The sequence below is a fragment of the Carcharodon carcharias genome, chromosome 6 (assembly GCF_017639515.1).
Source record: "Carcharodon carcharias isolate sCarCar2 chromosome 6, sCarCar2.pri, whole genome shotgun sequence".
Lineage (NCBI taxonomy): Eukaryota > Metazoa > Chordata > Chondrichthyes > Lamniformes > Lamnidae > Carcharodon > Carcharodon carcharias.
The window spans coordinates 176718597-176731579 of record NC_054472.1 but is presented as its reverse complement, the minus strand read 5'-3'; the positions used below and the strand labels follow the sequence as shown (position 1 = coordinate 176731579).

The window sequence follows — 12983 nt, the reverse complement described above, 5'->3', positions numbered from 1 at the left end:
GACCTAACACCTCTATCCTTTTCATGTTTTAAATCAGCCCAAACAACCTGTCTCCTATTAATCTCTGCCCAACTTAATTAAATCATACACACACGTACCCTCAGCCTTTTTCACAGAATAACACAATATTGCTCAAAAATGTTTTTAAAAATAAATCCATTTCTCACAAGATGCTCTCCATCACTAAGACTGAGTACTTCCACCTCTTCCTTCATATCACTGTTTCCGCCTCAGTTACCTGCTGTTGAAACTGTCATCTACACTTTTGTTACCGCCTGACTTAACTAATTCCAATGCCCTCCTGGCCTGTTTCCCATATTCCACCCAATATATTCATTCCAAAAATTTGCTACCTAAATCGTAATCTGCGCAAAAATTTACTCCTTTGATGGTTGACCAATATCTTGAATAATTCTCAGCCCATTGAAATATACAAGATTCTGAAGGTGCTGAGAGATTGTTTCTGTTGGTTGGGGAATCTAAAACATGGTTTGGGGGCGGGGGGGTGCAGAGGATTGGGGCACAGTCTCAGGATAAGGGGCCGCTCATTTAGGACTGAGAAGAGGAGATATTTCTTCACTCTAAGGGTTGTAAATAATTGGAATTATCTACCCCAGAGGGTTGTGGATGCTCCATCATCGAATATATTTGGGCTGGGATAGACAGATTTTTGGTGTATCGAGATCATGGGTTTTGAGGAGTGGGTGGGAAAGTGGAGTTGAAGGCTGTGATCAGCCATGATCGTGTTGAATAGTGGGACCATATGACCTACTCCTCCTCTTTCTTGTGTTCCAAGACAGCTGCATGTTGTTCCACGCTGATCTTCCAAAAGTTTTTTTTATTAATTCATTCATGGGATGTGCACATTGCTGGCAAGCTAGCATTTATTGCACATCCCTAATTGACCTTGAGAAGATGGTGGTGACAACTGAGTGGCTTGCTAGGTTGTTTCAGAGGGCAGTTCAGAGTCAACCATATTGCTGTGAGTCCGGAGCCCCATACGGGCCACCCCAGGTAAGAACGGCAGATTTTCTTCCCTCGAGGATGTGAGAAAGTCAGTTGTTTCATGGTTATGCTTACTGATATTAGCTTGTTAATCCAGATTTATTTAATTAATTGAATTTAAATTTCTGAAGTACCATGGTGGGATATGAACTTGCATCTCGAGATTATTATTTCAGGTCTCTAGATTGCTAGTGCAGCACCATAAATACTATGCTGTTGTAATAATCTGATGATTTCTAAACTGATGCATGACTAATAAAAAATCAGCTTCACACCTTTCTCGTCATCTTTTCCCTTAGAAAAGAATTAAGTGGTTCAGGAGGGCCAACAAAATTTGAAATCCAGACAGTGGCCCAGTTTGATAATCACAATTCCCAGGTATGGCGTGTGAGCTGGAACATCACTGGTACAGTATTGGCGTCCTCTGGAGATGATGGATGTGTCAGATTATGGAAAGGTGACCTTGAATTTCTAAGCACAGTTGAATCAATGTCAAACAGTTTCTTTGACTGTGTTGTATTGTAATTATTGAGAGGTTTAATTGAAGGATACTATTGCTGATCTCAGTGCAAGAATAAGACCAGTTGGGTAGCAATCACCAAAGTGGTTTTAATTCAATTTCCATTTTGCTATTGGCATTATTACCCTGTTACACAGGAATACTGTCACATGAATGTTTAACATCAAGATCTAATTATTACAAGTTTTATAGTAACATGACATTTTCAGCTGTTTTATTAATGCAAATAAGCATTATTTTAATCTTTTGATTTTACCTGCAGTGTGAATGCTGATGTAAACTGAAAGGCCAATAATACTACTAGGATGATTTGTTATTATTGAATGGCCCTACAAGATGATCATTATTGATAAGAGACCAAAGAACAGAAAGGAGAGATGCACCACCTTCTGTTGCTGATTATTTTGGTGTTAAATTGAGCTTTGAAACACCAGCTAGAACTGAGTGCTACTTCACTTGTTCCTCATTTTTAAATTGTGCCCTGTAATCTAATTTTAGCCATGCATTTTTATCCCTGATTAATGGAGTAAGTCTCTTTATTTTGCAGAGCAGTTTTCTGAATTGGGACCACACAAAAACAAGATTCTACTGTATATTTTTTCCTCTTGCCCATTATTGTGGGCTTCCACAATTGCTCATCAAATGTTTCCAATGAGTAACTCAGTCATACAGATCAGGGTTTGCGGAAAAACCACATTTGGATCTTAGCCCCTCTGTCTCTGGAGGAGGAGGGAGGCTGGGGTTCCAGCTCCCAATTGATGATTGTTAGAAGTGAACCTTGATGAACGACAGGTTCAGTCATGGCCATGAAGAAACACAGCACAAGAAAAGCCAACATGCACTCACAATCTTACTGCCACCCGACAATAGCTGGTGATTTGTCTGTATACCAACAAGGACCCAATACTTTTAGGAGAGAGATTGGGAGGAGGAAATTACTGAGAAATAAAAATATACCTGTTTTAGAACATTATCAAGAGGCAGAGGATGAAGATAAAGGGAAAGCAAACTGATGCTTGGAAACGTTAGACCAATGGAAATTATCCAGACTAGTTATATCAGTTTTTATTTCATCTTGATCCTAATTATCATTAGGACAAGACCCAACCTGTCGACTGATTTAGCTGACTTTGAAAGAAATTGAAGTGTTAACGATTTGGTTTCTTTGGAGAAAGGATGAAGCTGGACTCGTTTGCCTGTGTCAGCCCATCTGCCTCTAAAACCTTCATCCATGCTTTTGTTACCTCCAGACACTACTATTCCAGTGCTGACTTAGCTGGCTTCCCACTTTCCACCGTCTGCGAACTTCGGCTCAAGTCCCTGGCTGACTGATCCATGTTGGCTATTGGTCCAGCAACACCTTGAATTAAAAATTCTCATCCTTGTGTTCAGATCCTTTCATGGCCTCGTGCTCCACCCACCTCTAATCTCTGTAACATCGAGGCTTACATTCCTCCAAGGATCCTTCAATTCTGGCATCCCCAATTTCCTTTGGCCCTGGTGGATGTTTTAAACTCTGGGATTATCTCTCTAAATCCTCTCTGCCTTTATTTTCATGCTACTTAGAACCTGCCACTTTGACCTTAATGTCTCTTTATATGGCTCAGTATCAAATGTTGTCTGTTAGCTCCCCTGTGAAATGCTACATTAAAGGCAGCATTTATAACTGGCCTACATCTTGGGTTGAAAGCATGAAATGTTAATTTATATTCACTGAGATTCAGAAATGCTTTACATGGCTACGCCTGTAGACTGAAGTTCCTATTTTTGTTGTTTTCCAGCTAATTATATGGACAATTGGAAATGTACTGGCATATTGAAAGGAGATGGAAGTCCTGTAAATAATGCCTTACTCCAACAGCAAGTGGGAATTCTTAATCCTTCCACAGTATTTAGCAATTCAACCTCACAGAATACACTTAATGGAATGTCTTCTGGAGGAAGGTAGGTTGATAGTGTTTTCAGTTCAGAGTCATTGATGGAGGTTTGGAGAAATGTAAATGTAAGATTACTATTTGGGGGCTAATAAATTTCATTTGACTTTTTTTTAAGAATTAGCTAGGCTGGCATTACACTACAGGATTTGAACACTGGGTCCAATGGTGCTAAAACCAAATGTCAAATCCTGTAGCAGATATTATTGGCTTCAATAGAATTTTTCTCTTCTTATGCTGGTGGGAACTAGAAACTATCTGTTGTGACGAATGTGTAATGGGTGATGTGAGTGATACCCACTGAGAAGGTGGATGGGTAACCTGCATTTGGGAATCTTACAGTACTGTTCTGTGACTGCTACTAGGTGGTGTAGATCACTTTGTCTTCTAATGGCCATCTTTCCCAACATCAGGCTTAAGTAAGAAACTTGCCATTTGGGAAAAGGAGTGCTGTGGCAAACTTTGTTTCAAAAATCAAGATGCTGCTACTGCTCCTTTTATATTAAATTATTACTCCTTTTTGCTTCTCCATTATCTTTTACTTATAAAATTCTTGAGTGATAGAACCTTTTTCAAAATTTATTACCTAGTTGTAAAAAGGAATGTTCCTGAATAAGCCTCTGATCCCTGACATAAACCCCCAAAATGAACAGGATCTGCTCTTAAATCTGTTGGAATAAATAAAAATTTATTTAAAAGTACAGAGTCTCGCCATAGCCATACACCAGATTCCAGAACCATAACCTCTCAAGATGAGGAAACAACTTTCAGTGCTGTGCCACTGCATAGTGTCCAAAACTCTGAACTAGTTTTACCTTGAAAAATTGATGCATGTACCAATGAAACACATCTAAAATAATAAATATCTAAACTTATAAAAGGAAGAACAGAAACAGTATAACAAAACACAAAGTCCTATTGTAAATGCTTAGAACTTAAAATCATCCTCAACAGCACAGAATAATGTTTGTTGCAATTAAATGTACACAACTCTGAGCTTGTACTTAATGGGTCAAAATAATTTGGAATTTAATTTGCCTGATTGTAATGAACCAAGCTCCAGAAATGTATGAGAGAGCACAGTGTAGTGTACACATAAGCCCGTTAGATGTATTGTAAATCAGTGTTATTGTCTTAAAGGAATGTTTTCAAGTAAAGAAAATCCAGATATCAAAGAATGTAACTAAGAAAAAATGGGGAAAACGCTTCCTACTTAGCTGGAAGTGTTTTTAATTTAACTACTGATTCAAAGGCTAGTGGAGTTGGACCATTTCAAGGCTTCTGTCATATTATGGGGGCACTTCATTTATCCCAGTTGTGAATGCAGTAGAGTAACATAGAAAAATCCTGTAGGTTGCCAATCGGGACATGTTCAGTTGCTGATTTTTGAGCCAGGTAAAGATGGTGCTGGATAGCTTAGCTCTGTATTCAGTGGGGAGAAAATAGTTACGAGTGTTTTCTCTGGCTCCATTAGTTAATATTGTCGAGTCTTTTTGCCAGTGCCACCCTCACCCAACTGACTGGAGATTCAGCCTCTGACTCCCTCCATCCCTTCTAGGGAAGCAGTGTTCCCTGATGCTTGGGTTAAGCTCAGGAGCTAGGCAATGTGGAAAATTGTAGTGGCAAATGATCTTTAAATTGGTGGCAAGAAACATTGATTCTAAAACAGTGTCAACACGAGGCACCTTTTCTACCCATTTTAGAAAAACTCCATTTTTAAATTTGAGATTGTTGTGCTGTGGTGCAGAACAGCAAACGTGGACATTGCTTGCACGTCTTTTCAATATACAAGATATGTATTGACCTAGCAAAGAAACAAACATTTAGAGGGAGAAAAATGGAGCAAAGGATTTGGATTTCTTTACTTAGCTGTCAAAGTGAAAGTTACATTTGACATCTTTTTTCCTCCAAACTCCTCCCCCATCCCCCAAAATATAATCAAATAGAAAAAATTACAAACATTTTCACATTTGAAATGTGGTATATGTTCATTTTTTTTTCTTTTAGGAAACCTTGATACACCTTGCCATCTACATATAATATGCCCTTTTCAACAGACAGAAAACACAGCTGATCTCAAGCTAACTGGAATAACTTGGCTGTTTTGCTGCTTGTTGCATGCACACAGGAATGAAAAGTGAACTCCTTTTTCCCCTCCCAGTGTCACCCGAGGCCAACCAGCAACCTGCTTACTAATAATCTTGGATGGAAGGCTTTATAAAATTACATTTCCTTTTTTTCCCTGTTTGCCAGTGTTTTTTCCTGAATAAGTTTGACATTGTTCTTGAAGAGTTGGCATCAATGTACAGGAAACTCAGGAGAGGCACATGTTGCATTATCTAAGAGAAGCACGCTTGGAAGAAATCTATTTTGCATCTTCTATAGCCATATACATAATGTATGTATAACATTAAGGTGACGATAAATGACTTCCTCTGTAAACATTTAAGGAAAATACTGCAAAAATATAAAGGCTGAAAGGAGAATATAGTTTAACTAATTTGCTTCAAGGTAATATTCATTTTAAACAGCAACTGCACACACAATGTCACCACACATGCAGTGAGCACTCCAGTGTTACCCATGGAAAGCACTAATGAGGGCATACAAACCCAAATAGACATGAACATGTTCCCTTTTCCAGTGTGGGACCAGTATTCTGTGTGTTCTAATTAGAATGAATTAAATAAATTGAGAATCACAGAAACAGTATCGTGTGCGCTTGTTTCTTTCAGTGTTGTATTTCCGATTACTTTTTTTTGCAGTCTCCAAACTCTCTCCTAATACTGATTCAGAAGTGTTGTGTTTACATAATGATGGAGGAACTGTTGAGAATACAGATGAAAGATACTTAAACGTCATTGAACTGTTGCATGGAATTGCCTTACTGTGGTCAGTTTCCTGAACCAAGACCCAGTGTTTTTGTTTGTTTTTTTTTCCAGGCATGTGTATCTTTCATTTTCTTATATTCATCACTTTTTCTCTTTGTCTTCTGTTTTTTTCTCCCATTTTTTTCCTCTCACCTGTGTGTTCCCGTCTACATCGTTTCAGGTATTTCTTTCCCCCTTCGGACCATGCTCGGGCTGGATCAAGATGGTCCAGTTATGCCCAGTTTCTTCCTCTTCCTCCTCCTCCTCTTCTTCCTATGGCAGAACAGTCTTGTGATGCTGATACAACTCACCTTCAGTATTGTAACCCTCACAGTCGTTACTCCTGCAGAACTCTCAATTCCTTGCCAGAGAATGAGGGGGTGCAATAAAAAGGCTTACTTATGCAGAGCTGGTAATTGTGTATGTTTCTGATAAGTTATTTTCCATCCTTCCTCACTTCTACTGTACAGAGTAAGCTTCTCAATAGTTGGTTTATTGGGGTTATAACGCTCATATATAAATTGTGTAGATAATCTGATGTTGAAATGGCTCTATCAATCTGGTAGTTCCAAAATATTTGAGATTGGAAAGCTGCAGTTGACATCTGTATATGATAACAGCTAGTAGACCAAGTTAAACCTACAGAGTTGTGGTATGCCTTAGAAATGCCTACTGTTAATTTTTAATGGAGATTAATCTGTATCGAGTGATTTTTGAAAGAAATATACATTTTTGAATGATCAGTTTTACTAAATATTTCTTGCATTATGGAGAAAATTCTGTTTTAAATATGTTATCAACCTCAGAGTGGTGCATACAGCATGGCTGATGGCAGGATGATCATGGAAGCAGAGCTACGATGCCATTCCTGTTTTTGAGCTGAAGTAGACCACCATGTAGTCAGTGTCTTGCTAAATATTTATACATGTGATGGTATAGAATTATACTGAATAATGAATTGAGTGTAAAATTGTTTTGTTAAAAAATAAAGATACATGCAAAAAACGGACTGATTATAATTTGTTTGCCCCGTACGGAAAAATGTTAATCAATTCATTGAGTACTGACCTCTCATTGAATAGATTTTGTTTAATATTATTTGTCTCTTAAACAGCATACATGTTTGATTGAAAGTAAGGATTGAATTGAATTCAGTTGAAGGGATTTTGGGATGACAAGTTGGTTTATCAGTAAATTGAAGGATTTGATTGAATTATTTAAATATATCCACCTGCAAACAGTAAGAAGTCTGCCTTGGAAATAAGAGTGACACACTTTGTTAAACTATTAAAAATTCAAAGTGAACACCTACAGATATCCAAGTATCACATATCAAAGGCTAGATATTTGGAGCTGAAAGTACAAGGATCATCTAAAACATGGGTCAAATACATTTGGATGTCACTGTTTTGTGGCTTAAAATTGCTACTGTCCAGCTAACTAAGAATATCTATTCCCTCCAAAATAATAAAGTCTCAAGTTTATAGAGCCACAAAAGACTTATTTTCCCTGTAAAAGTTAGCATTTCTTCCTGCATTGGGATTTTCAAAGAGCTGTCAATAAAGAAGCACCAAAAGCTATTAGGTTATGTTAAGTGGTGTGGAATAGGCAGTCAGATTTTTAGACGGGCAGCAAATTGGTTATACTTGCATAGGCAAGGTGTTGTTACTAAAGGTGTTTTTGTAAGGTTCTGTCACTAGTGGAAGCCCACAGACATTGGAATTCTTCACTACCTTTATCAATAATTTGGATGAAGGCAGCACAAATCCAATCCTTCAAATTACTGATAAAGATGTGGGGAACTTTAGACAAGAAACAGAATGAAGTCTCAAAAAAGTAAAATATGCAGGATAAAGAGGCGGGGAGGCACCAGTATTACAGCACTATGGAAGCATTCACTAAGTACTCGGAAACCGAATTCCAAAGATGGTCAGTTCGCTGCTATAAGAAGGAAATCAGAAATCACATATTACAAGAAAATATTGTTACGGACAGGAAGTTTAATTTGAACAGCCCTGATTTCCCCCTTCATCACTCGTCCGTAAACGGATAGAAATTTTGATTTCCCCCTTTACGAGCAGCTCGTATTTCCCAACCCCTCGGTTTTGATGTGATCCAATTTCTATTAATACTCCCACAGCAAACTCGAGATAGGGTAAACTCCGGGAGCTAGTTTATTTATACACACGCAAACACAAGAGGATTTGCATTTTCACTCATACAATAAAAGGGGGGATAGACAAAGGGAGATGTATAGGGCAAAGACCACAGAATAAAGAATTGTTTCACGTGAGTCCAGAACCAAAGTCCAATAATGTATTCTTTCACAGGTCTGCAGGTTAAAGAGTGATGCTGGATAATTCACTTTTCCAGTGGAGATGACTTCCATGATGAGATAGGCACATAGAGAAGAAATTGTAGGTGCTGGCACATGTTCCAGTAGAAAATGTAGATGGGGGTGTCAGGTATTCAAATCTGGACAGAGCCCTTTAGCTGCTTGCTAGATGGAAAATGGCAGACTGATTGGCAGGACAGCAATACAGTATTACAGGTTCCTCCAGCTAGGGGGTCATCTTACATGACTCCCACCTGTCCAATTTGGCTTTGACAAAGGATGTATACTCCATTGTCTGGATTCTTCAGATTGTTAATGTCCCAACCATTAAGAATTTCAAAGGAGGTTGCAGGGCTCTTTGTCCTAGCAAACTGGTAGTCTTCATTGGTCAGGCCTGGCTTAGGAAATGTAGATGACCTTTGTATAATTCCCGTTGAATTTGGTTTCTGCGGCTCACAGGTATAATAATTGTCATATTATTGGGATTTATTGTAAAGCAGAATAATAATGGGGTCTGTGTCTATGTATGTGTGTGTAAGACTTAATTGAATTAAAGGCAGCTGGTCTGAAGGCTTTGATGTGTCAGAAGATAAGCTAGGTTTGAAATGGTAAGTAGGTAAACATAAACGGAGTCTTTGCATTTTTAAATAAACCAGACTAGATTGATTCAAAGGAAGGGGTGAAATGTTTCACCTAGCCAGGAGGGGTTAAGAAACAGTGTGTTTACTTTTCCCAAAGATTACTGGTAAAATTGGTACTATAAGAGATTTTTATTAGAAAGGTAAAGTCTAAAGACATAGTGAAACAATGGGAATTTGTATTCAAAGGGGAAAAATTAGATAAAGGAGAGAAGGCTATGTGCAAGGAAAGGCATTCTAAGATCTAACAAGTGTAAAAAGCCTTCAGCATCTATGCCTCAAGCTGCAGTCTACAAAACTGAAGTTAAGAAAACTCGCTTTGAATTGGGTTGTTCTGGGTATTGTGCCTGGGTCTTTTAAAATCTATGTGTCTTACTGTTATCTTAATGAAAGTGTAACTAGGAGTTAGATTAACTAGGGGATTTAGAAATTATCATTGTTGTAATTTGTAGATCTATGTGCGTACTTAAAATCATTTCTTCTATTAATAAAGATTTAATTTAGTTTTGTAAGAAACCTATAAGACTTGGTCTCATTATTACTGAATTCAAGGCACGCATCTCAAAATTTATACAAATTGCAAAACAGTTGTGGCAGTTGTTTCAAGTTTCCCTTTGGGATTTGAGCAGCTCAGCATTTACCATCGGCTGTACTGTAACGAGTACTCAAAACCGAACACTGGTTTCTTTTCAAATTCCTCCAAGTCCTCGTCTTCTCCCTATCTCCATAACCTCCTCCAACCCTTCAATCTTGCAAGATATCTGTGCATATCTAATTTTGGTCTCTTGACCATCCCCAAATTTAATCGCTCTGCCATTAGTGGCCTTGCCTTCAGTTGTCTTGGTGCTCAGCTCTAACATTTCCTCTCTAAACCTCTCCTTCAAGATGCTGCTGAAAAATCTCTGACCAAGGTTTTGGTCCTCTTTCCTGATTTCTCCTTCTCAGACTAACTGTCAAAAATGTTTTTATTCATTTCCCCCTGGTGAAGCGGCTTGGGACGTTTTACCGCATTAAGTGTGCATGTATTAAAATTTAGTGTTTGGAGGTAGGTTTTAAATTTAGGGCTTGAGGTTAGGTTAAAGATTTTTTTATTCGTTCATGGGATGTGGGCATCACTGGCTAGGCCAGCATTTATTGCCCTTGTTCAGAGAGCATTTAAGGGTCAACCACATCACGGTGGGTCTGGAATCACATATAACCCAGACCAGATAAGGACAGCAGATTATGAGGAGAGATCGAGCAGCTTAGGCCTATAGAGTTTAGAAGGATGAGAGGAGATCTAATTGAGGTATATAAGATGCTAAAGGGGGATAGACAAAGTCGACGTGGAGCGGATGTTTCCCCTTGTGGGGCATTCTAGAACGAGAGGCCATTGTTTTAGGCTAAGGGGTGATGGATTTAAATCAGATGATGAATTACTTTTCTCAAAGGGTCGTGAATCAGTGTGGAATTCACTACTTCAGAGTGGCAGTGGATGCCGGGATGCTGAATAAATTTGAGGAGAAAGGCAGATTTTTAACTAGTAATGGGTTGAAAGGTTATGGGGAGAAGGCGGGAAATTGGAGTTGAGGCCGAAATGAGATCAGCGTAATGAATAGGGGGCGGGGCAGGCTCCAGGGGCTGAATTGCCCACTCCTGCTCCTAGTTCTTATGTTCCTTCCCTGAAGGACATTAGATATGGAGCTATGTTTAGAAATGAGTGGGTTATATTTTCAGGGGAATGGAGATTTGCACCGCTGGGCAACGGGGACCAGATCTGAGCTGGGATCTGCCTAATTGACCGCCACCTTACCCCGCCACAAACCTCCATTGGTCACTCAACACGTCCATTTATTCTTCGACCTAGCGTCAGCCATCCGCCCAGCCCCGCCTTCCCACGGCGCAACAAACCGCCCACCAAAAAAAACAACCTTCCAAGTTTTAATTTCACGCAATTTTTATGTTGGACACGCTGCAGCGCAACTGAAAAAAAACGCGCGCTTACTTATTGGCTCAGAGGTGCTGGAAGCTGTCGGAAGAAACTTTACATTTCAACCGTGAGTGAGGGTGATTCAGATTCCTCGTAACGAAGGGTGGTCACGGTTACTCATGGTTTGTGTTGGGGGCGGGGGTGATAGTTTTAGCGCTTTAACGGCCGCGCGTCCGCGATAACGGACGCTCTCTTTCAAATTCAAACGGTCCTGACGTTGAGGGACGCAGGCGAGGCGCCAGGTTCACGGGAGTCTCGCGCCTCCGGGCGTTCGCGCGGAACGACGCGGTTGAGGGGAGATTCTGCGCACGCGCGTAGATTGAACCCACCCCCCCCCCCCAGGTTTTAGACGAGCCGGGAAAAGCTGAGCGTCCGCTGACCTTTTCCATTCTGGGCCTAAGTGAGGAGCAGCATTGGGCGGCGGGAGCCCGTCCATCATTGACCGGGCAGTATAATAAATAGCTCAGGCGCTCTGTGTTATGAGTCTGCGTGTAAGCTTTCATGTAAGGTGAGTATTCCTCCAGTTGAGTCGTAATTTTCGGCTGGGCTGAGATTAATCTTCAATTGCGTTCCAGTCATTAAACTGCTATGGTTCAAATCTCCCCCCTCCTCCCACCTTTAACTGCTGAAAAGTTTTATGTTATATCCTCCTTGTTTTTTTTTTAAAAAAACGTGCGGATACCGTGGTAACTAATGCACTTCCATAAACTTCTTATAACCATGGTTACATTTGGAGTGCACTTGCCTGATAATTGTGGCGGATAACAGATTCAGTAGCAGCCTTCGAAAGGAGAATTGGTTAAATACTTCAAAAACATTGCAGAGATGTTGGTGAAAGGGTAGGAGGATTGGGGATTGACTGGATTGCTCGTCGAAAGAGCCGGCACAGACTCTATGTGCTGTATGATTCCAATCATGTTGTGTATAATGTTCATCGTGTATTTGAAACAATGTTTAAAAGTTGTGCTCAACGATGAATCCTTAATAATGGAAGCTGTGTTACATTAATACAAGCATTTATGTCGTTTTAAAAGCTTCCCAGTGGCTTTTTAGGAGTGGAATTCACACTTTCAGCAATTGATGTAAAATTAATTGTCTAGTTAAGATTGATATGTAATGTAAAATATTTAATATCTTTCAACATAGCAGCTACTTGCATTTAACATGACTGTTCCAAGATGCTTCAGAGGATGTCAAGCCCAAAAATGGGATTGTAAGAGACTCTCGGGGTCACTTGGCTCCTGCCTTGGTCCAAATGTGGACAAAAGAGTTGAACTGGTGAGGTGAGAAGGACTGTCCTTGACATCAAAGCAGCATTTGACTGAGTGTGGCATTGAGCTGTAGCAAAACTAAAGTCAGTGGGAATCAGTGGGAAACTCTCCACTGGCTGGAGTCATACATTGCACAAAGTAAGATGGTTGTTGCTGGAGGTCAGTCATCTCAGCCCCAGGATATTGCTGCAGGAGTTTCTCAGGGTAGTGTCCTTGGCTCAAACATCTTTAGCTGCTTCATCAATGACCGTCCTTCCATCATAAGGTCAAAAGTCACTGATGATTGTATGATGTTCAGCACCACTCCTCAGATACTGAAAGATAGAAAATAGGAGTAGGTAAATCAGCCCTTCGAGCCTGCTCTGCCATTCAAGATGGTCATGACTGATCCTCTATCTCACCGCTGTACTCTTGTGCTCTCCCCATACCCCTTGACGCCTT

The 12983-nt window shown here is 39.8% G+C and overlaps 1 protein-coding gene across 1 annotated transcript in view; it reads left to right on the top strand.

Moving 5' to 3' along the window:
• cep192 (centrosomal protein 192) overlaps positions 1-12983 on the top strand; it is a 161757-nt gene that overhangs the window by 14265 nt on the left and 134509 nt on the right. The window contains exons 7-10 of the mRNA XM_041189313.1: positions 1305-1462; positions 3307-3469; positions 6511-6709; positions 12418-12554. Of these exons, the coding sequence (XP_041045247.1) occupies positions 1305-1462; positions 3307-3469; positions 6511-6709; positions 12418-12554 (657 nt within the window). The remainder of the gene's footprint in view (positions 1-1304; positions 1463-3306; positions 3470-6510; positions 6710-12417; positions 12555-12983) is intronic.